The 21,959-nt window shown below is 33.0% G+C and overlaps 1 protein-coding gene, 1 non-coding gene and 2 pseudogenes across 2 annotated transcripts in view; 3 read left to right on the forward strand and 1 right to left on the reverse strand.

Moving 5' to 3' along the window:
• Nucleotides 1-8,043: 8,043 nt before the first annotated feature.
• MINDY2 (MINDY lysine 48 deubiquitinase 2) overlaps nt 8,044-21,959 on the reverse strand; it is a 55,114-nt gene continuing 41,198 nt past the window's right edge. The window contains exons 7-9 of the mRNA XM_011363420.2: nt 13,184-13,357; nt 10,805-10,999; nt 8,044-9,201 (exon numbers count right to left, since the gene is read on the reverse strand). Coding sequence (XP_011361722.1) covers nt 9,073-9,201; nt 10,805-10,999; nt 13,184-13,357 — 498 coding nt within the window. The 3' untranslated portion in view covers nt 8,044-9,072. The remainder of the gene's footprint in view (nt 9,202-10,804; nt 11,000-13,183; nt 13,358-21,959) is intronic.
• On the forward strand, nt 9,160-10,788 carry LOC111742023 (annotated as a pseudogene).
• On the forward strand, nt 17,856-18,524 carry LOC105294276 (annotated as a pseudogene).
• Nucleotides 20,195-20,313, forward strand: LOC111742091. The gene has a single exon (XR_002781178.1). It is a non-coding gene; the product is annotated as a 5S ribosomal RNA (ribosomal RNA).

Consider the following 21,959-nt stretch of genomic DNA (forward strand, 5'->3'; position numbering starts at 1 on the left):
ATCAGGTATATATTAGGAATACTGCCTTCCAATCTGTGGCCTGCCTTTTCATTTTCTTAATGGTATCATTTGAAGTCTAGATTTTAGTTTTGATGAAATTCAGTTTATCAGCTTTTTTCTTTCAAAATTCCTGAATATTTTTGTCCTAAGAAATTTTTGCCTACCCCAAGATCACATAGGTTTTCCTCTTGTTTTATTCTAAAACTGTTATAGCTTTAGCTTTTACATTTAGATAAAATTTATTCAAGTTGATTTATGTGTGGCACAAATTAAAGGTTGAGGAACATTTTCTTCTATATGGATAGCCAGTTTTTCCAGTATAATTTGTTGAAAAGACTATCTTTTCTCCCATTTAATTACCTTAGCACCTTTTTGTTTGTTTTAAATCAATTTACCCTATATGTGTGAATCTACTTCTGGACTTTATTCTGTTCCATTGATCTGTATGTCTATATCTTCACCAATACCTCACTGTCTAGATTACAGTAGCTCTATATTGTCTTGAAATCAGGTAACATTAACTCCTCCAATGTTGTTATGTTTTTCAAAATTTTTCTGGCTAATCTTTTTATATAAGTTTTAAAATCAGCTTACTAATTTCTACAAGAAAAGTTTGCTGAGATTTTGAGTGTGTTGAAAATATAGATAAATTTGGGGAGAACTGACATTAACAAACAATATTGAATTTTTCAATCCATAATTGGTATATCTCTTCATTTATTAGGCCTTCTTTAATATTTCTCAGCAATGTATGTATTATAATTTTCATTATGTAGATTAACCATTTTTGTTAAATTTGTCCCTAAGTATTTAATATTTATGGTACTATTATAAATGGTATTTAAATGTTTTTATTGTTCATTGCTAGTACAAAGAAACATAATTTTTGTATATTGACCCTTGTATCATGTGACTTTGTTAAATTCACTTATTAATTCTACTAGTTTTATGTAGATGTCTCAGGGTTTTCCATGTACACCATCATGCCTTCTGAAAAAAAAGCAGTATATCTTCCTTACCAGTGTAAACGCCCTTTCCCCGCTTGCCTTTTTGCAGTGGCTTGTATCTCCAATAGAATGTCAAGTAGGTGTAGTGAGGGCAGACATTCTTGCATAGTTCCCAATTTTAGGGGAAAAGCATTTTAGTCTTCCCTCATTAAGTGTGATGTCAACTGTTTTTCATTTATACCCTTTATGAGGTTGAAGAAGTTCCGTTTTATTCCTAACATGCTAATAGTTTTTATTACAAGTCAGTATGGAATTCTGTCAAATGCTTTTTTCTGTGTCTATTGAGGTGATCATATGGGTTTTCCCCTTCATTCTGTTAATACGGTGAATTACATTGATAATGAATGTTAAATCAACTTTGCATACCAAGGAAAATTCCTACTTGGTTATGATGTATGTTATATATAATCATATATATGATGTTCATATATACATATGAATTATATTTAGTAAAATTTTTCAAAACTGCTTTATTGAGATATAATTCATGCACCATACACTTTATCCACTAAAAGTGTACAACACTTAAAACTCCTCATTTAAAGTTCTTGGCTTGATTTAAAAAATCCCTAGTCTGTTATTAACAATCTGTTATAATTTATGGACTGTCTATTATGTATATGACCCTTTTTGTATTTAATTTTTACAATTTTGAGAGGTAGAAATTATTCCATTTTAGAGATTAGAAAACAGGCTGTGCAGAATTAACTTGATCTAGGACTAAAAAGTACAAAAAGGGCTAATAGGCCCAATTTTGAAGATTTCTGCAGGGTTTAAAACATATGTGACTTAAAAAGTCTAGAGTCAGAATTTGAACACAGACGCAGCTTGGACTTATCTGTCCCCTTCCAGGTATATTTGTGAGGGCAGGCTCTGGAGTCAGACTACTTGACTTCAAATCTCAGCTACAATAAATTAATAGGTGCCTGCTTCATAGGATAATGTAAAGTAAGGAAAAAGACCCTGTGAGAAGGCTGTGAAATGGGAGAACAATGTTGTATACCTTAGTTTTGTTGAGGCTGCTGTTCCCCATGAGTCATTCCATTGGCTCTAGGAAGATTCAGGGTGGTACCCAGGGAAAATCAGAGAGGAGGGGTGGATAAACGGTTAAGGAGTTTAGTTCCAAGTACATAACTTTTAAGCTAAAGGAGAAAACTGATTCGATAATCCAGCTCACTTACCTTATTTTAAAGCACAGGTAAGCAATAACTATAATATGTACGTATTAAAAAAAATTCCTGTAAATAGATATTTGAGTTCATTTAAAGTACTAGTGAAAATAGTTCATTTAAGGTACTCAAGAAAATCAAGACACATGATCTGTGTCCTTAAAAGGCTCACAATCTAAAGTGCTACAATGAGGGGCAGTCAGCAAAACACTGTGGAATGATTAATTCTGCTGAGAGGGCTGGGGAGTCTAAAACTTTCACAGAGAAATGTCATATATTAGCTGGTTTGGACATTAGATTGTTGACAAAGACTTTACATTAAGGTTGGCTTGGTGTAAAGAGAAAATGATCCCTTCTCAGCTCTTTCTAACTTAAGTCCTCCAAGAGGATGAAAATATCAGATACATCAAGTCTACCATTGGGATCAGGTAGTTAATCTAGTATATGGTCTAGAGTTCATTGTTTCTTTATTCACAGCCTAGGGTGTGTGTGTGGGGGAGGGGGAATTTATCTTTATCAAGAGTTGGCCAAGTATATTGATTTAATCCTTTGTAAATTTGAATCAACATATCAATTCCCCATTTCCCCACTCATTTTAAATTTATAAGAAGTAGCTTAATGAGGTGAATATACATAGCAGAAAGACTGTTTGGTCTAAATATCAAAGTTTATTGAAATAAAATATAATCTATAATAAAAAATACTAAGGGTATTATCACTGGTTACAGTTTTTAGTAACAAGAAATCCAACATTTTAATCCAAGAATGACACCATCCTTGTGTACAGTAACAAACATGAAATTAAATGTTGAATAATACTGAATAATTCTGTCAGAAACATTTTAAACTAATATGTTCAATATGCTTTTTTAAGGAAAATCTTCCAAAAGTGAAAAATTTGAAACTTATTTAAGATATAGTTTTTAGAATTAAATAGTTTTAACATAATTAGCATTTAAGACAATAACTTTTTTCCTAGCAATTCATTTCAATCCTAAGATGGGTAGTTGCTTTAAAATCTATATTAAAAAATGTATTTCAGTGCTCTTTCCTATCAATCTCTAGAGATGCTATTATTCTTAAACTGGAATTAAAGCTGGTCATAAAGCAAAACATAAATTATTTCAGAAGTAGAAAGGGCATTAAAATAGTAAAAGGAAGGAGGAGAAAAAATAGGCACTCATACACAATCTATATATTTAAACTCTTTGAAATCTCTATTTCAGTTGGCCAATCTTAGCCTGGCACAAAGAGATCTCTGATGTGTCATAGCAATTTTTTGACCCAAATGGTCTGACAGTAGAGGAAAAAAACTTGTTTCTTCTTGCTAGATTTCAAGATCACTTTCTCTGCAGTCTATAACATTTCACTTGCTATTCCACAAAATATGTGCCACAATCCAATTACTTGCACAATTCAAGGAAACAAGACTCACATGCACTAACTTTAGGAAATGACTTTCAGGGTTCCTTTGAAGTTTCACAAGTAAAGATTATCCCTTGTACTGATCGTTGTGTAGCAATCACATCAATCTTCTATCGTAGTGTCCTACTTATGTGTGGATCTGTGAAAACAATTGTCATTTTATTGAGGAACTTATCCTTTTAACAAAAACTGTTGGAAGCTTTTCAAATCCTCACCTTTAAAAATCTGTGAAGCTTAGCTATATCTTATATCCTATATGCTCTGAGCAAAAAGTTATTTTACACAAGATGTAAGAAACAATAAAAACTGACAAAATCGAGAGACGTACAGAACACCTTCAAAAATGAAATGTGAATCTTAGTCTTAGAACACATCTCATTAATTAGAACTGCTTTGTCAGTTATTTTTTATAACATCCATTTAAAGAGCTAGCTGATTTGAAAATTCAGATGGGCATCTCAGTTTCCTGACTTCCTATTTGAAGGTGTAATTACTAAAGCCAAAGAAGCCAGGATCATCTTCATAACAATTTTATTTTGTACAACCTCTAATATAGGAGGCATCCTTGCCTCTGAAAGTAGGGTATTACAGTGAGAATGGATTTAAGTTTTTAAAGCCAATGGTGAAAAATTAGGTGATTTGAAAAAATTATTAGAATTAGTATCGCATGAAGTAGACTTGTGTAGAAAAATAATACAACTTTTAGTTCTTTAATCTATTGTGGTTTAAAGCTAGGTTTTATATTTGTCATAGTATTTCAACACCTTATCTGATAGTCCCATTCCCTAAAAACCATCTGTTAAAGGCAGACAAGTCTAAATCCTTCTCAGAATAGGATGAAGCTGAACTTGAGGCAGTAGTTGAAGACTTTTACTGTTTTTGCATGTTTTTGAGAAGTGAAATTTTGAGAAGTGAAACTAGAATCCATGATGTAAAAATATATATGTGTACCACAATTTATTAAACTCTAATTTCTTAACAGCAGAAACACCACGATTAAGATACATGCCCGAACTGAAATTTAGATGGATCTTCAGAGTTAAATTTATCAGAGTCCTGCAATTTGTGACTCAGACTCCATTATCTCTATTTTGCAATTTATTTCGTTCAGGAAGCCTTCGATTTTAAATTTTAGTTTGTTTTATAGTGTCACCCGAGGAGAGTAACCTCAATTCTTCATGTTTTCCCAGTAGCTTCATAAGTACTTGACTTCAGTAAAACAAAAAAACAAAAAAAACTCACACATACACACACGCAAAAACACTAAATTACCAGAGAACCTAAGAACTGATTCTGTGAGTTCCTTTACCATTTTGTCACTTTCTAAAAGGAATTAAACTGCATATTATCAAATAACTTTTATACTAAAAAACAAAATTTAAATAGCCCTAACAATGATAGTCCTTGAGAGATCTAAATGAATTCCATCCATGCAATAAAGTTTACATATATGGTATTAGCAACCTGATACCATTGTACTTTGTTCCATGGAGGAAAATCAAACAGAATCTAAATATTTAGGTATATGAAAGATATTGGAAAAAATAAATTTTTAATGCTTTTTATTCTTCCAAAATACTCTTGATTTTGACCTTATAGTCCACAGAACACAAAAGCAACTGTAAAATGCATTTTGGGAAGAAATGATGCCATACTCAGACAAGATAATTCTACAGATTTTGACAGCATTGAAAACTGGCTTAACAAATACTGTCATTGGAGGGAAATCCTGCACATTCAAGAACAAAAGATGTGTAATATTTATGATTATTTCAGTAACACTCTGTGCTTATACTATGCCCTTTATTCAGGAGTGCTTAAAGTAAGCATTATTCACATACCTAAGAGTACATTGAGGCACTGAAAATTTGCCCATGGCAAGATCAAAACCAGGTTTTGACACAAAATGATTTGAAATTCCACATTTCCAGGTCCTTAAAATATAAATTATATTCTATCTTTAATGCCTCCATCTTACTTTAGCAAACATTAAGTTTACAATTACAGTTTAAATTGTATGCTCAAGTATCATGCGATAGGTAAAGCCCATTTTTCCATCATGTCTAAAATAACTGGTATATTGAATAGGAAAGTTAGATGAAATGTAACCAATTTGCTTTTGCTTTTTTTAAAAAAAAATTTAAATAAATGATATTGAGGACAGTTCTGGAAATTCTTGCCTTGACTTTTCATATGCCTACATTAACATAGGGACCACAATTCTTTCCTTAAATATGTTTGATTTCTAGTCCTTTCCTTTCAAGATTTTTACTTAGTGAACTGAGTTGGTGATTCATTGAAAAGAAAATATTTTGTGCAAATAAAAAATGGTTAATGTTGGGTTCAACTAAGCTCTAATTTGCTTAATTAAACTAAGATCATGAAGTATGAAGAATTTGAAACATGAGGGATAAGTAGTCAAATACTAGAAATCTGAGACTATAAAACAAAACATTCCAAAACCTAATCCTAAACTTAAAACTATGCCTCATTCAACTACTAACCTGACACCTTGAAACACAGAAGTTACTTTACCTAAGCACGACGGACCAACATATTATAGGAAGCAGCCAATTAATTTTAGCTGCTTCAAACTGCTTAGTGTGTGTATTCTTAAAATGGTGATTCTTAAATTTGAGGGGAGATTCGATTCCCAGATCCTTTGAGAATCTAATAGAAGTTACAGATCCTTGCTTTAGAAACACACACTATGTACTTTTAAGTGTTGATAACTTACTCTAAATCACAGCATTGTTGGTTCAATGGGATTAGACATAAAGAAAATTTTCATATTGTTGATAAAGGCTGGTCACTAATCTTAAGGAATAGGCTTTGAAAGCAGAAGAAAGTGCAGTGATCATCATTCATTCATGTGCCTCTTTTGCTAACTCTAATGGTGACTGGTCGATGCAAATGTGCCCCTTATCTAGCCTATAAATATTAAAAAGAAAAATGTTTGAGTTCTAACTTCTGCTAGCAGTGTACATGTAACAATTTTCAAGTATTGCGAAATACTGTGAAAGAAAGACTTTAATATACCACTATCAAATTCCAATGTACCAAAACCAGCAATGAAATGTCTGAATATATAATTTGTTGCTTTGAGCAAAATATAAGAAAATAAAGACACTAAGTTCTTCATAACCTTCAAGGATGGGAAATCAGTATCTCTGAGAAGTTTGTTTTAATAGAATTGAACATTTAATTTTCTCCCCACAGTAATCAAAGCAAACATTTTATCATTATTATTCTTGGTATATCAAACAATTCCAGGAATGTAAGAAAGTTGGACTTGGAAATATTACATAGAAAAAGGCTGAATTAACAAACAAGATATTTTTTAGTTACTTCTTAAAGTACACATTGACACCTACTTATTTGACAGCAGCACTGCTGCTTTTGAGTGAGGTTTTTTTTTCCTCCAGAGGGAATGGAGAATGGCAGTATTATCCTTGGAACAAATTAAGAAAACAGTAGCAAATAACCAATGAATAACTTCTACACATATATTTTGCAAGGGCAATAAAGAGATAAGTATATAATTATGGAAAAGTAGGCCTCGAATATGCTTTTAAAAGTTTCTCAGATTTATTTTGTTTTGTTTTCTTATTGAAATACGATGCACTGTCACTACTATCTGTTCTGGGAAAAACAAATCCTAAGATTTGAGTTTCCTCCTTCAACCAACAGAATGTTATTGAGTAAACTTGGACTAAGGTCAGCTTGTTTGAGCCAACAGAGAATTCTGTGGTACATTTGATAACTTAACCAATGTAAGCATATTCTGGGTTATTATCAAGAGACCAAATATTTTGTATCAAAGTTTTATACCCCAAACAAGTTCTCTGATGATTTTATCATGCTAGCATAGAAAATTAGAAGGAATAACATACGGTATAACATAAACAGACATGCAATATAGAAGGATATAAAAGATACAGCTTGACCCTGGATTTTTCCCTTAGAATAATTCCTTCTATAAATAAGACTTTACTTTTTACATATAGACTAATCCTATAACTGGTCTTGGATCATGGAGAATGTTAAAGACATAGCTTAAGAAATCTAGACCACATATTTTTGTAGTCTATTGTCAATCCAGACCACAAAAAACATTCTCCAAGTGGATGCTCAAGTTAGATTAAGATGCTCTTAAACCAACAAATTTACTGAGGCTTAGAATGTAAATCACATATTTGCAGCAGCAATAGTCATTTCAAAAATGACTAAAACAAACTTTTAAATATAAAGCATATAAAAAGGACTATTAAGGATAGTTTTCTAAACTATATCTAGAAATACAGGAAAATATGTGTTGCCTCATAATAAAGTTCAATAAATATTCTTTCTGAATCCTACAAACACTATAAGATGTTATAGGTTTATTTGGTTCCCATAAGTTAAAAAAATCTGATTGCTTTTACATAAATTCCTCCAACAGATTTTTAATTAATACTTTTTTATTAGACTCAGAGATTATCTTTAACTTCCTTTCAGAAATGTGCTTTTTTGTTGGTTTTAATAAGTGTACTTAATTTTCTAGCAAATAAACATGATTTAAATTTTAAGGTTCAAGGTAACTAGAAAAAGGTAGACATTGAACTATCTGTTTCTCTACATCCCCATATTTACAAAGCCTAGTATCCGCTTTTACTCTCATTTATCATAGTCAATAAATAGTAACTATGGTGCAAGTTACCTATATTTTAAATTCCTCAAAATGTCACAACACTACAAAGTCAATAATATCTGATTGTGATAAAATATGAGTATTAGTGTTATGTAATTTTTTGCTATTGGAAAAGAAATACAAATCTTTATTTTTTTCTATTTAAATTAAATCCAAGCTCCACTATCAGTTTTCAAGATAATATCTAAAATGTACATTCCTAAAGAAAGGTAAAGCTGTTCAAGGGCTGAACTAGTCCAATATACAATTAAGAGTTATTTATTCCTGTTATATTTTTTATTTTTATTTTTTGCTTTTTAAATCCCTATGTTAAACCCCTGGTTTCTCACGGATTAGATCATAATTTAATATTGTAAAAATTAATTTTAGAAACTATTGTGCTAATATTTAGATTTCGGGAAGGAATCAGACAAAATCAATCACCTCCATTCATTGTTAGAACAGAAGATAAAATAGCTTACTAACTGATATGAGTTATGAATGTCACTGTGACACAAAATTTGCTGTGATTTGCTTATTTGGCTATAAGTGCAATATTTTTCATGAATGACAGACAACACACAGCATTTCCAACTTGTAACATGAAACTCCAGCTCATGAAGAGTGTACTGTATGACTTGAAAAAGTTTGATTGTAACTAAGTAACAACCTTTCCCCTGAAAAACATAAACAAAATCCATTGGGAAATCAGGCACAGACGGTATTTATCGGTTTTTCTTCCTTTCCTCCTGTTGGTATTGTTTCTCAAGACATAGATGGTTCCAATAGAATCCAACGCTTGTTACAAAATGACACAGCTATTTTTTTCCTTTTCTTTTTCTTTATCTTTTTCTCGAGGTTCCTTTCGTTTACGTTCACTATTCCCAGATTGTCTTCCACTTGATGGAGAGGCTTGTGCTGACTGGCTTTGCTTTAAGAAAAATAAATAGGAAGAAATTACCTCAATTTTTTTAAGGTGCTTAATCATAGTTATCTAGAAAGAAAAACCATAAGACTAAAGGTATAATTAATGGAAAAAGAAGCTATTGGTGTACAAACTTGTTATGTGACATGGTGTCTACGTAGTTGCCTCTATCATTCTGGATAGATATAATTAATGTATCTCCTATTCTAAGTATATAGAATTTCAAACAATAAATGATGCCATGTAGGATTATACTGCTTGAAGCCTCAAATTCAAGAAATATTTATGTTGCCTTCTGCTGTGGCAGCCTTTGAGGAGCAGCGGCCATGGCTCTGCACTACCCCATGGCCGTGGGCCCCAGCAAGGGTCACAAGGTGACCAAGAGTAAGCGGAGTCAGCCACCACCGCGGGTGCCTCACTGAGCACACCAAGATTGTGTGGGACATGATCCGAGAAGTCTGCAGCTCTGCTCCCTATGAGTGGTGCATCACGGAGCTGCTCAAAGTCCCTAAGGACTAGTTCATGAAGAAAAGGATGGGGACACACATCCGCACCAAGAGGAAGACAGAAGAACTGAGCAATGTCCTTGCAGCCATGAGGAAGGCAGCAGCCAAGAAGAACTGAGCCCCATCTCCTCTGTAATAGAGCCTTTTCAGTGAAAAAAAAATTATGTTAAAGATTAAAAAATGTTAATGAAAGTGACATCATTTGGTAAACTATAATAGTTCTCCAAGACCTCATTAAATATTATAATAAAAAGATATTAAAAAGAGAAAAAAATCCTGAGAACTGAGAGTATAGAACAAGTTTATTCTGTGAAATAAGAGAACTTTTTTAGTTAAAAGCTAATCATAAATGGTAGGTTTTACCTTTTAAGCTAGAGGTAATCACTCTTTGAGCTAGAAATAGAAATGTTATATTTATTTTAATGGACACCTCATTTAAAGCTTCATCAGACCTTAAAGGGCATCTTGCTTTCTTGTATACTCAAATCAAAGGAACAGTTCTGGCATGGAACAGTTAAACATAAAAGAAACATTTTTTTCATTTAATGAAATGAGATTTAGTATACAGAAACCCACTTAATAGTCACATTTTCAGTGCTTAAAACAAAGTGGGAAAAAATAAAAAGTAGGAAAGTGCTAATCTTTGTTGAATATTCATATATGTCATACATTGGATTTAGTTGTTCTCAACAACAAACCTTAGAGTTAAATATTATCTTCTATTTTATAGATAGAGAACTTTGTTCAAGGTTTGCAGCAGGAAATGCCAATCCACACCTATCTGGCTCTGAAGTATACATTCTTTCTAATAGTTCCTCATACTGCCTTCTAATTGATAGAAAAGGCTTTGCTGAAATCGGTTTATATTCTTCGCAGTTATTAAGAACTTAAAAAATAAATTTGAAAATTCTTGCCAGCAGAACCTCAGGAAAAATAACTTTACTAAATGAGAAAAATATTAAGATAATCATAAAATTTGGACGTTATACAACCCAATGGATACTAAAATGCTGACATAACTGAAGAGTCAGTAAATTCTCAGAACAAATTTCTTTATTGTTGAAATGATCATTATATTTAAGAATCAGAACACCAGTTTTTACCTGAGCCTGTGTAGAAGTCGAAGCAGCAGCTGCTGCTGCTTGTTCCTGTTCCTGATAATATTGAGAAGCCCGTCTATCCTCTTCCTCCTGGAGTTTCTTTGCCAGCTCCAAATCACTGATTCCTTCAGGTATTTGTTCCCAATTGATCTCTTGGCTCTGCTGTTCTTGTTGTAGAGATAATGCCATAAGATAGTCCTAAAAAATTAAATTATATCCATCATTAGCTAGGAGAATTTACCCAAGAACTATTCAGTGTAAATATAGAGGTTATAGCTACAAAGCTATGAGAATGGCTTTTTAAAAACATAACAGAGCTTAATCATAAAAATAAGTTATCTAAGTGTTTCTATTTGAAAGTATAAACTTATTTCAGTAATGTTGCCATTGTTCTAAATATATGTGGAATTTATCTGAAATTTTTTCTAGAAGTAGTACATAAGGCGTTCGAGGAAGCTTAAAAAAAATCCCCCCTGCTTACAAAAGAAACATGTCTGTAGATAATTAAGACGAAACAGAAAACCATAAATAAGAAAGTTAAAATTACCATAATATTATTATACAGAAACAAGTACTGTTAATATATATCCATCTAGTTTTTTTCCTACACTCACATATAAAATCAAAATAGCTCCTAACACCTGAAACTACTGTAATTAATCTGTTTTCTTTTCCATTTAATGTCATGAAAGTCTTCTGTTTCTAAAATCATAAGAATTTCCTCAGATTGTTTATTAAAAATTCTTCTAAAACATAATTTCTAAAGCCAACATAGTTGTCTACCATATAGTCATATTCAATTATTTAACCATCCCTCTCTCTCTCCTCCCACCTACACATGCAGATTATTTCTTATGAGAAAAAGTGATGCATCTTTGGTCAAAAGTTATTTTATCTAATTTAATACCCACTTTAAAAATTAATGCTGAATGAAACTGGATTACTCTGTGCACTTCCTCCACCTATAAATAAGAGAATTTTAAATAACCACAGAGGATAGGTTGCTTGTGAAGACCTTGTACTATCTACACAACTATCTTATTGATATCAAGAATTTATCCTTTAAATTTTTCTCAATTCTTCAAACTCTGCCCTTTGCCAAGTCCCATGGTCTTAAATCTACTTCCTCCTTGCTACTTCCACAGACACTATCATATATCGTATATAAAATATATATATGTATACACACACACACACACACACATATATATATATAATCTCAACACCTTACAACTAGACCTTCTGTGGCGATCTACTGCTTTACCTTCATTCTCTCTGCTCCAATATTTTGTACATATAGTGGTTAGAAAAATCTTGCTTAAGTAATATTTAAAAAACTGCTCTTGTGTATAGCTTCTGAAGGAAAACGGTATGTTTATTATTATGACTTTATCAAGAGAAAGCCAACAGTCCTAGAAAGATTTACATTTGTTTTAATCGAGTATTCTGTACACTCATACCTTGCTATTAAAATTGCCATTATATAACTTGACATACACTAGTTGGTCAAATATCTGCTTCCCCTGCAGAATCTGAGGACAAAACTGAATGACTTATCTTTGTGTCCCTAGGACCTAGTTATAGCGGCAGGAATATAACTGCTCAATGAATAATGGCTAAATGAACTCGCTTAAATTGCACCTAAATTGTTATCAGCAAAGCATATGCCAGCCACTTAATGTAGCCATATTTCTGCCTCAATTGGAGAAGAGGTCACATCACTGTTATACTACTAGTAATAAACACATCTGTGGCAGCAAGACTGCTAAACTATAGTAGGCAAAAATCTTATCTGTCTCAGTTCTAAATGTGAATTCTACTCACTAGTGAAGCTCCTGCTGTGTCTACTCTTCTTTACCTTGGGCTCTAAGGCTTAGAAATACCTACCTACTATTTACCCAGTGCATGCTATCTTCAAGACTTCTTCTTTTCTACTTTTACTGATTAGCCAAAATCTCTCTCAAATATGTGCTCCTCTCTCCATCTCTACCACCCAAGGCTAAGCCATCATTACCTCCTGCTTGGACTGCTAGTCTCTACTTATACCTGTGTCCTTCCTATGTATTCTCCATCTAGCAACCTTTTAAAAAGTAAATCATGTCACTTCCATGTGATATACTTAGCATATTTTCCCTAGCACAATTAGAATAAAATTCAAATTCTTTACCATGACTTTCACAGTTCAATATGATCTGGCCTTCTGAACCAAAGTATATAATTAATGTACATGTAGAATGATCGCTTACCTATTTCGGAAGTGTCAGGAAAATTTCACAAGTATGTTAATGAATTAATCTTTAGTTCAAAAGTTCTGGATAACTAAATTCATACTTGAAAGGAATGAGCATTTTAAGCAATACAAAGAAGACAAAACAAATTTACCTGATCTATCTGATCTTGTTGTCCTCTGTATACAGTTTCAGGATCTGAAGGAGGCCGCAGATGAAATTCGGAGTCACAGAAATTTCCATCACCATCAACATTGTGCAGGCTTTCCCAAACAACTTTTTCTTCAGTAAGAAACCCCTGGTCTGTTACCAGCAAATACAGTAGACCCTTAATAAGAGACAACAAAAGAACTGTTAAATTAGTCAAAAATAGTTAATATTTAAGAGAAGTTTTATAATCTGTAGGTTTAAAGCATATTAATTATTCCTACTCGTTAGAGCTGTACAACATAATAGTAGACCAGGTCGGTATCTTACTTCATGACTGAATTATATCTACCTGGCTCTGAGTAGTTTACAATTGGTACACTGTGGTATAATGAGAAATAGGAGCTCTTGGCATTCTCAACTAATAAATGACTTATAAACCTTTTGGAGGTTTAAAATCTCATTTCAAAAAACAGAAAAATACTATGAAAATTCCTTTTAAAAAAATCAGGTAGCAAATAAGACAGTCACAATGAAATATCATATTGCCTTTTTTTTTTTAATGAAGTCTATATGATTAATCCAATCCATATCAATTTTTCCTTTCTCTGCACTATTAGCTGCTTTTCCTTCCTACAACAACAGTACTTTGTACCTATTTCTATTGCAGCACTGAATCACAATGTTACCACAATTGTGGTTAGGAAAACACTCCCCAGACTATATTTTTTAATCTCTGTATCTCTGGGCCTTAGTGTAGTGTACATAATCAAGTTGGAGCCTAATATTTATTGAATCGATGAACTCATATCATATTTATAGTTATTATCACAATATTTAGCATTAATATATAATTTTTCATATGCATTAGTTCTAACTCCAATCATATTTAAAGTGTCCCTAGTATACTATATAAGGTTTGTAAGCCATTTTTCTTCAGATTTGCCAAGAATATGACTTTCATTTACTTGTTCAGAATTCCACTGGTTAATATAGTGTTTATTTTCCACAAAAATCATATTTTTCCTGTTCTCTCTTATTCACGATTAATCTTAATTTAGAACAAGAAATTCCTTTAAAGGGTTTCATGGTGTGGGCAGAGAAATTACTAAATAAATCTTGAAGTTTTAAAAAACTAAGTGATTACTTTTGAATGTTTATCATGTGTGCACTTCGGACATTGCTCTTCCTAAAGTACAAAGTCTTTCCTGTTGTCTACTACCAGTTACAGTCAAGAGATAGCTATAGATACTAATTAATTTATACAGTCATTGAAATTACTATAGCAACATGAAAAGTATTCATAAAGAAAAATGTTTTGATTTAAAGTTTAAAGACATTGTTTTAAGCAAAAATTAAGTCCAGATTCATGCTTTAAAAAAAAAAAAATCAACCCTGACTGTGCTGCATCTTGTCTGATCTTGGAAGCTAAGCAGGGTCGGGCCTGCTTAGTACTTGGATGGGAGACCATCTAGGAATACCAGGTGCTGCAGGCGTAAAAAAAAAAAAATCAGGTATGCTTCAATTCTTCAAATATATGAATGCCTACTATATACTCTATGCTAAATGTTTGAGGATTCATATCATGGAAAGTAATGATCCCACATTAGTCTGGTATTAGGTGCCCCCTTTATGTGATTCCTGCATTTAGCACTATCATAGCATTTTATACATTGAACTGTAGTTGTCTGCTTACTTACTCATCAATTTTAATACATTTCAAGCCATGATAATGAAGACCAGAGCCATGGTCTTCATTATCTAACATATTTTTAATAGCCAGTTAGGATCTACCTTGTCTTAGGGTAATTTAAGAGAAAAACTGAAAGTTCTTTCCAGCCAATTTTCTACTGAATAGATTTGACCCTGCTGTTTACACTTATCACAATACATTTCAACATACTGTTATATCATACAATATCTATGCTTTATAATTTATTTTATGTAGATCATATATTAGATTGGCTATTTGTAAGGGGAGGAGCCATAACCTTATCATTAATTTTTCTCCAAATAACACTTTAATATGGGTAATTTCTGGGAGTGTTCTATTAGAGTTATTATCATTCATAGTATATGAATAAGTTTTAACTAAAAGAGTATCCTCTTCTTGATATAGTTGACGTGTCTTCTCATGGACAATCGGCCTCAATTTCTTCCTCTTTTAGATCTGGACATTTATCAAAAAGATCTGTAAGTAGTCCACTGTCAACAATGCTGGATCATTCAACAGTTCCTTTATATAATTTCAATGTAGAATAGCAAAGTATGTATTAGTATACTACTGAATAGTTTAGGCCCATTTTTTCTGAGAGTTACAGTTAAATCACCATCAAGAATATCTTTTGCTTTTATACCCCATCACTTTTGCTGTATTATCTAGTCAAAACTTTATTTTTTAATCTTTGAATCCTTCTTCTAATCTTACTCACCAGTCTCTAAAATACTAATTTCATAAAAAATAACTAATACAGAATGTATGTATTAAATTCTTAAAGTATTTATTAATATATATAAATGTATAATTATATAAAGTGATAAATAAATGACATTAGATAATTTTTTATAATTTTTTAAAAATAGGCAATTGTAAATAAAAGAAAACTGATAATATCTGATAAATTATAGAGTATGAATAACATCATAATATCATCACAACTTGTAAGCTGATAAAACTTGTTAAATGTAATTTTAAAAAATTAAATAATTCCAGCCTCTAAAATATGGAGAAAAGCACTGCCTGAATATTTTTGGTTAACTAGCTTTGATTCAAATTACTTAATGTCTTTGGACTTCAGTTTTCCTTTTTTATAAAGTTATATAGAGACAGTTAGATTGGAAAACTTCTAAGATATTTTATAAATTGAAAGAACTTTACTGCTACTTAACATAAATCTCATTCACGAATAGGTCTACCAAGAAAGGCAGAGCTGTTGAGAGTGTGGATTTGAAAGTCAGACTGGAGCTGCTATAAACTGAGTGGCCTTGGGCAAGTAACTTAGGGCCTTTAAGTCTGTTCTCTCAGCTGTAAAGTGATAAAGGAGTAATAATATTCACACCACATGGGAGAGTTGTTAAAATTAAATGAGATAATAAATGTAAAGTGCTTAGCACAATGCAAGGCACATGGTACTTAATGAATATAATATTATACTCATGAACAGCATCTAAATCTACCTCAGTTACTGTATCTATCTCCTCCTCCTGCCATCTATTTAAGAGAAAAAGATACATTTCTCTGCCTATACTGTGGAACCTATCACTTTCCTTACTGTTTTTACTTCCTCTATCCTCTGAACCCATTCGAAAAAATTTTTAAAAAGTGACAATTTTTTATGTATCAACTTTTTAAAATAACTAAATTAGATGAATTTTTACTTAAATGTAGTTTTCTGTGGAAAAAATTCCCACTATAGTCTTAGTCAAAGAGGAAAGAGAATGGACAAATTTATTTCTTTAACATGGCTTTAGTACTTATCTAGGACTGTGTCTCCTTCTAAACCACTTTTCACTTCTAATACCTAAATGTAAAGTAAAAAAGCAAACAAACAAAAGCCAACCTCAAGAACTCTGGTTTTGAATATACTCCAGAGAGGTGTCAGTAATTAGAAACCAAGAGGGAGAGGAAACAGTTATGACACAGATATAAAGTTGACATGGGAAAGGGATGATCAGGAGGGAGTTATGATTGGGAAAGAGCTATGTAGATGTTATCTAAACCAAAGGTCAAGAAGGTAGGTGATCTAGACAGGGGCCAAGAAATCAGTAGTAGTTTATCTTACTCAAGAGCAGGCAGAAAGTACTGGAGAAGTAGAGAAGAATCATAAAAAATAAAACAATAAATAAATCTTGGATATATACATAAGAATCTGACAGTCATGATCATATGGATAATATGAAAAGTAAACAAACTTAAAAGGGTCTGTTTCTAGGGAAAAGGTAGTTTATTTACAACTCATTTTTATACTTTCAAATTTCCTGCCTGTATAAAAAGTCATCTATCTAGAACCACAGGAATGGCCCTGAAAACATCTGCTCTCTCACTAGGATCCCCTCCTGTTGCTTTCAGATCCTAATCTAGTTACGCTGATGAAAAGCACAGATCTTCATAGGATCACATACTCAATGTGGATTTGCCAAGATGATCTGTCCAGTTTAATTATATAAGATTAGGTGGAAGTATGTGGAGCAAGGTCACATAAATGATAGCAGGAATTGGGGATATATGTATTGGCTGCCATTGGACAGATGAGGGATGAATAGTTTAACCAAGGGTTCAAGAAGAGTGCTATTACAACTAATAACTAATAAGAGCTGGACCTGATTACTTTGCTAGGAATGGAAGAAACACCAGAGGTACTTGTCCACAGTATAGGAATGGTAAACCACAAAACTAAGAATGATAAGAAGACTTACCAACAACAGGAAGTCAATTAGTATTTATGGTCAGAGAAAATGTCATGAGAAGCTGTATAATCAAAACCATAGAGTATACTATGTTAGATAGTTGAGAAATGTGAGGTTGACTGGTAAATATTATACAGGAAAAAAAAGTCAATTTGAGTAACACATCCATTGTTACTCTGTGATGGCAGAATGCTTAATAAGTCTATTGGGTCTCAGTCAGTCTATAGAGTCAGTCAGATGCGTCTGGAGACGCTACAGGAAGTAACATCACGATGGCTGCCTAAGGAGAACCCCAAGTTCCCTTCAAACTTGTATTGGTTGGTGATAGTGGGACTGGAAAAACTACATCTGTGAAACGTCATCTGACTGGTGAATTTGAGAAGTATGTAGCTACCTTGGGTGTTGAGGTCCACCCCATCTTGTGTTCTATACCAACAGAGGACCTATCAAGTTCAATGTACAGGACACAGCTGGTCAGGAAAAGTTTGGATGACTGAGAGATGGCTATTATTTTGAAGCCCAGTGTGCCATTATAATGTTTGATGTAACTTTGAGAGCTACTTACAAGAATGTGCCTAACTGGCACAGAGATCTGGTATGAGAATGTGAAAATATCCCCATCATGTTGTGTGGCAACAAAGTTGATATTAAGGACAGGAAAATTAAGGCAAAATCAATTGTCTTCTACCAAAAGAAGAATCTTCAGTACTATGACATTTCTGCCAAAAGTAACTACAATTTTGAAAAGCTCTTCCTCTGGCTTGCTAGAAAACTAATTGGAGACCCAAACTTGGAGCTTGTTGCCATGCCTGCTTTTGGCCCCTAGGTTGTCATGGACCAGTTTAGGCAGCACAGTATGAGCACGATCTAGAGGTTGCTCAGACAATTGCTCTGCAGGATGAGTATGACGACCTGTGAAAAAGTAAAGCTAGAGCTTAGTGTCAGAAGTCTAGTTTTATAGGCAACTGTCCTGTGATATCAGAGTTAAGCAAAATATGTGCTTAATCTTTGGGATGCTGCAAGAGAGAAATGAGCTTCGGAGTGAATGTGGCAGTTAAAAAAATACTTCCATTTTTTTGGACCTACCTATTTAGCTGTTTTGGAATGCAGTTGTTTCCTTATTGAGTTTCAAATATAAGACTGCTAACAGTCATAACACACACACACACACACACACACACACACACACACACACACACACAGTCTATAGAGATGGAATTGTAAAGTTAGTAAATGGAGAATACTTTGCCCAGGTACAGATTTTAGAAATATCTCTACTCTTCAATACTTTGGTGTATAGAGTCATCAAAAATCTAACCTAATAGAGAATTTGCCCTGCCTCTATCCAATGTCTAGAGACAGGAGTCAGAACAAGGATGTAATGCTGGAGAATGTTATAAGAGACATATACTTCCCCTGTGGCCAAACAAAAGTCCTTTGCTCATACAGCTCTAGAGTTCCAAAAGACTTTAGATGATGAAAGATTTTTAGATACAAGTTAGAGTTTAGTAAATTCCTAAGGAAATTGATACAACCAATAAAGAAGCTGGAGATGACCTTTCCTAAGTAATCCTTTTTGTTCTGCCAATATGAACTTCTTTGTTGGTCTTGGTCCTGCAATGATAATAGCATATGATATGATATGACATGGGTACTAGAAAGCATGAAGATCCTTTCTGCAAATTCTAATAAAGATAAGCCCCACTAATATAATAATAAAGTTGTAGATGTTTATAACTGATTGTCAGCATATAACAATAGACTGGCAATTTATTATTATTATAGGCCTCTAGTTTTAGACACCATTTATATGTAGCAGAAAGTATTCTATTCATATATTAAATTTATTTATTTTTTGTTGATAGTATATCTGAATTCTGTGGGATAAACTGTGTTTATAGCATAGGTGTTCCAAAGAGTTCACAGGGATAGGAAGATGGGAAATCAAGTAATCAGTACATATAAATCCATAAAATGGCCCTAAAATCTCAGGGTTTTTCAAAAGTGGATGTTAGAAGGCATTATGAAGATCTAATGTAGTATTATAGTCACATCTTGTTTGAAAAAGCAGCTTTCTAGTTTTTCCTTACTTGTAACATTATTAGATCACATTAGATTCCCTAGCACTCAAGTTTATAAAGAACTATAGAAACTTTAACAACCCAGGAATTAGTGGTAGAGAATAACGGTTTTAACGCTTAACAGGTTTAACAGAACAGAGGCACAATCTTCTATTCTATTTCCTTATTAAGCAAACGGATAATATGCTGGAGGAACCTTTCCTCAATTTTATTAAGTATTCCTTTAGGGCTTTTAGTTCTATAGCAACAGCCAAAGAACTGTTGTAGATTTTCTTGTAAATCTAGTTAATCAGTCATTGAGTCAATGAGGAGGAAAAGTGTCTTTGACTCTTGTGAAGAATGTACGCATTGGATACTCTGCCAGAAGTAAAGCAGTGTCATATTTAAAGACTCTCAGCATTGGAAATATAGTTCAATGGTAATATACGAAATAGGATGGAGAGAATTATAATGGGGCATAAATAAATAGCCCAAAGACTAATAAGATTCCTGGAATACACAAGATTTGCATTATATTAAAATAGAGTTATGTCTACGGCCATGCCACCCTGAACGAGCCCAATCCTGTCTGATCTTGGAAGCTAAGCAGGGTCGGGCCTGGTTAGTACTTGGATGGGAGACCACCTAGGAAGACCAGGTGCTGTAGATGTAAAAAATAAAAAATAAGGGATTGTAAGCTGACAAGGTCCTTACAATCTGTGAGGTCAACCAAGGGTTGCCTTGCCTAAAAAAAAAAAAAAAAAGAGTTATTTTACCAAATGTAATGCATGGTTCTTGATTAGATCCAGGTTTGAACAAACCAACCATAAAATCACATGGGAACAAGTGGGAAATTTGAATATGGACTGGGTATTAGATGATATTAAAATTATAGTTAATTTTGTTAGATGCAACAATGGTACTATGATTTGAAAGAAAAATGTTCTTGTTTAGAGATGCATATTGAAGTATAAGCAAAAATATAAAAACAGATGAAAACAATATAATTTTGAAATTGTTAAAAGTAAGTCATGAGTATAATAGGCACACAATAAATTAGTCTTACTAAGGTCTCTTTTTTAATCAAGAGTCAATCCCCCTCACCTGTGAAAATTTCTATTGTTTCTCACCTTAGTAGCCTTCCAACATCAATTATCCCCTCTCCTGAATCTTCAACCTTTTTCTCTATTGAATCCTTCAGTATTTAAACATGATCAAGTCTCTCATATTAAAAAACAAAAACAAAATAATCTTCCCTGGATTCCAAACTCCACTACAGCTATAAGACATCACATCTATGCCCTCACAGACAAACTATTTCAAAGAGTTGCTTATATTTCTAGTTCCTGACATCTCAGTCATTTCCTAACCAATTCGAATTCAATGTTTTCTGCTGCCGCCATTCTCTGAAAGGTACCAGTGAAATCCATATCACCAATGGACACTTCCCCGCCTCTCCCAGTGTTATTTCTTATCAGCATTTAACAACTGAGATCTCCATTCTTCTTGAAACACTCTCTCCTGTTGACTTATATGATACCATATTCTTCAGATTTTCCTTTTATTCTTTTTTCCTCAGTCTCCTTTGCTAGTTCATACTTCTCTAGTTGGATCCTTGAATGTTGGCACTCATCAAATCTTCCTAGGCCTTCTCTTTTCTTCTCATTCCCTATTTTTTCTTTTAAATCTCATCCTCTCCCCTAATTACTATTTGTACACAAAAATATTTCGTCTATAACACTTTTCCTAACATTTCCACTTGAAGTGTGCCTCAGAAGCAGCTCTAATAGTTCCAAGGCTGATTTCATAATATCTTTCTTCTCTTCTAGTATTCTCTGGTCCAATAAAGAGCACCACTGTTCATGTAGTTGTTCATGCTCAGAATTCAGAAATCATTCTTTCTTATTTTTTACATCCTAATTACCAAATCTGGTTGATTATATCTCCTAAATATCTATGGATTCTGTCTAGTTTCTATTTCTTTACCATCTTAGTCCAAGTCACTATAACCTCTTACTTGGCCTCCTGCAATAATCTCTTAATTAAATCCCCATCCACTCTACTTCAAAGTCCACAGCACCTTAATGGGGCAAGGGCACACACACCACTAGTGACACATTGTTTAGCTACGGAATAAGGTAAACTGAGAAAAATTTAGAAGCAAAGAAACAGCAGAATGCACACATTCTGAGCTATCATTATTTCATAGAAAGGTGTAGTTAGTCCAGAAATGGACACATGATAGAAAGTGCTTCAGGAGAGACATCTCCACCCCAACTACATAGGAAGATTGAGAATACCTAGCTGATTAGTAAA

This window comes from Pteropus vampyrus, unplaced genomic scaffold (assembly GCF_000151845.1).
Source record: "Pteropus vampyrus isolate Shadow unplaced genomic scaffold, Pvam_2.0 Scaffold85, whole genome shotgun sequence".
In the NCBI taxonomy this organism is placed as follows: Eukaryota; Metazoa; Chordata; class Mammalia; order Chiroptera; family Pteropodidae; genus Pteropus; species Pteropus vampyrus.